Source organism: Egretta garzetta, unplaced genomic scaffold (genome assembly GCF_000687185.1).
Source record: "Egretta garzetta isolate BGI_Z169 unplaced genomic scaffold, ASM68718v1 scaffold69, whole genome shotgun sequence".
Classification (NCBI taxonomy): domain Eukaryota; kingdom Metazoa; phylum Chordata; class Aves; order Pelecaniformes; family Ardeidae; genus Egretta; species Egretta garzetta.
Window position 1 is genome coordinate 1,462,250 of NW_009260790.1, and position 2,972 is coordinate 1,465,221.

At 48.0% G+C, this 2,972-nt stretch overlaps 1 protein-coding gene across 1 annotated transcript in view; it reads right to left on the reverse strand.

The window, feature by feature from the left end:
* Positions 1 to 2,972, reverse strand: part of MTHFR (methylenetetrahydrofolate reductase) — a 9,514-nt gene that overhangs the window by 4,356 nt on the left and 2,186 nt on the right. Inside the window, 4 exon segments of the mRNA XM_035901834.1 lie at positions 794 to 974; positions 1,286 to 1,420; positions 2,167 to 2,417; positions 2,902 to 2,972. The exon segment at positions 2,902 to 2,972 is cut by the window's right edge and continues 11 nt beyond it. Coding sequence (XP_035757727.1) covers positions 794 to 974; positions 1,286 to 1,420; positions 2,167 to 2,417; positions 2,902 to 2,972 — 638 coding nt within the window.

Sequence of the window (2,972 nt, forward strand, 5' to 3'; positions counted from 1 at the left end):
ACCCAGGTGCAGGACCTTGCACTTGGCCTTGTTGAACCTCATGAGGTTCACACAGGCCCACCTCTCTAGCCTGTCCAGGTCTCTCTGGATGACATCCCATCCTTCTGGTGTGTCAACCGCACCACTCAGCTTGGTGTCATCCGCAAACTTGCTGAGGGTGCACTCGATCTCGCTGTCTAAGTCATTGATGAAAACATTAAACAGCACCGGTCCCAGCACGGACCCCTGAGGGACACCACTCGTCACCGGTCTCCATCCGGACATTGAGCCATTGACCACTACCCTCTGGACACGACCATCCAGCCAGTTCCTTATCCACCGAACAGTCCACCCATCAAATCCATAGCTCTCCAATTTAGAGAGAAGGATGTTGTGGGGGACCGTGTCAAAGGCTTTGCAGAAGTCCAGATAGATGATGTCTATTGGTTTTCCCTTGTCCACTGATGCTGTCACTCCATCATAGAAAGCCACTAGGTTCGTCAGGCAGGACTTGCCCTTGGTGAAGCCATGCTGGCTATCTCGAATTACCTCCCTGGCCTCCATGTGCCTTAGCATAGCTTCTAAGAGGATCTGTTCCATGATCTTCCCAGGCACAGAGGTGAGGCTGACAGGTCGGTAGTTCCCAAGGTCTTCCTTTCTACCCTTTTTGAAAATGGGCACAATGTTTCAGCAAGTCCTTTTAGATAAGGAAGTGCCAATTCTTTTTAGAAGAATAACATGGTGCCAGGAGCAAGAGGAAATACGCACTGTTGTCTGTGCCACACTGACCAACCCTTCCTCGGCCCTCACTCACCTTGTGCCCATTCTTGTTGGGTTCTCCGGTGATGTAACACGTGAACACATCAAAGACGCTTTCTTCACCAGTGAGCTCTTCTCCCCACATCTTTAGGAGCTCCTCCCGGGGAGACTTGCTCTTCAGGTAGAAGAGGTAATAGTCCTTCAGTTCCCCAAAGGCTGGAGAGGAGGAGTTACCCCTGTAAGGGGAGCAGACACAGGATTAACAGGCCACTGAGGAAGATGAGCTGATCTGGTCATGAAGGAAGACAGCCACCCAAGAAAAGAAGTATCCAACAAAATCCATCTAGAGACCAAAAGCCTCAACATCTTGGTGCCATTCTCCTCACCTCATTTAAATCCAAGCAACTGGGGACCACTTTGTTAAGCAGCCACCTGTTCTGTCAAGCCCAAAACGTGCCCAGGACACCCACTAATGACAGAGACCAACTGTGGAGCAGGCTTTCATACCATACCTCTACCTCACTGCCATTGCAGGCTGACAGCTTACCATCGGCCATTGGGGAAATCATCCCATTCTTGAGTTCGATAGATGTAACTCTTTGGCCTAGAGGCCCAGAAGATTGGACGAACATCTTCAACTCTTCTCTTGGGATGAGCGCTGACTGCCCAGGGCAGAGGCCGCCTGCATGGGAGGAGCAGACATTAACACAGTTCCTCTGCTGACTTTCTACTATAAGCTGGAAGCCCTTCCCCTGGAGAACTTTGCTTCTGGGGTAAATAAGTAACACGGGCTGAGAAGAGTTCTATTTGTCAAGAAGTAGGACAGAAAACCCCCTCTTCCTTTATGGAAAGTCTTTTCCCACTCAGTTCCCCTCACAGGATGCTCAGTAGATGTCTATTAAATGGTTAAGTGCAGGACTGACACCTGAAATTGGATGAGTTAACAGAAAAGCACTGTGTGAAGCTATTTTTAACAAGAAAAACAGCTATCCATTTTCTTTTGCTTCCTCTTATCTATGCTGAAGCCTGTGGACTGGGAGAGAAGTCCATATTCCCTTTACCAGCTGCAGAGAACCCTAGAAATCCCCAGCAGGAGCTTACACAGCACCTAGCCTGTAAGAGGGCTTGTGACAGAACTCAAAAACTATGTTTCTTCCAAGTGGCAGCTCTAAGTTTAGGTTTTTTAAGTCCCAGGACAGGCTTCTTTAAAGCCACTTGACTAAAACAAATTCCTACTTCAGCTCTCCCCTCTATTCCTCACAGCTTTTGCCAGAGACCTGCAGGAAGGGTAAACTTCTAAATGCAGAAAGATGCTAAAAAAAAAAAAAAAGCAGGAGATGTACCAACCCATCCATTGCCTGAGCCTTCAGCAGATGTGATGGACAGATGTGAAAGAAGAACTAACAGAAGCCTGAATATTCTGCTCACCTGGGGTCCTCCTTCCATATACCCAGGCGCTTAAGGACTTCGGTAGTAGCCACTTCCCGATTGAGGGTATAAAAATGGAGCCCATGCACCATGCCACTATCCAACAGCTCCCGGCACATGGACACTGCCAGCTCCACCCCATAGTTCCGGATAGCTGCATCATTGTCCTTGATGGGTTCAATCACATCTTTGATTTCTTGAGGCACTTCCAACTTGGAGAGCTTCACCAGCTGACGCAGGGAGTGGTAACCCTGGATGAGGATGCAGGGGATTTTCATGTTTCCAAGGCCCTTTTCTGACATTCCAGTAACACAGGTACTTGAACTCAATTTTGTGGCAGGAGATTTAGAATTGGGGCTCCTGGATTCTACTCCTAGGCCCCGTCTCTAGGATGGTAATGCAGTCCTGGTCATGTCACTTTAGGTGATTTCTTCCTATTTCTTTACTCCTTGCCTGAGCCCAGCATGCTGACAGTGATGACTAACACTTTAGGACTCGTAGACCATTATCCTTTATAGCCCTTTTTGCCATATGGGCTCAGAAAACCTTTTAAGCTTATTATTACATGCCTAAGAGTTTAATCTGGCAAACCACCTACAGATTATCTCATGTTTAGCACCCTCACTTCCCAGAAATTTTCTGGAGGATATTCAGACCTCTCTCAGGCCCTGACCCACAAACACCTAATATCCTGGATCCTTATTCCCTCCCCAAACAAGAATTACTGGATTTCACCTGTATGGGGAAGATGCCAGGAATAATGGGGCAGGTGATGCCAATGGCTTGACAGTCCTTCATGAACTTGA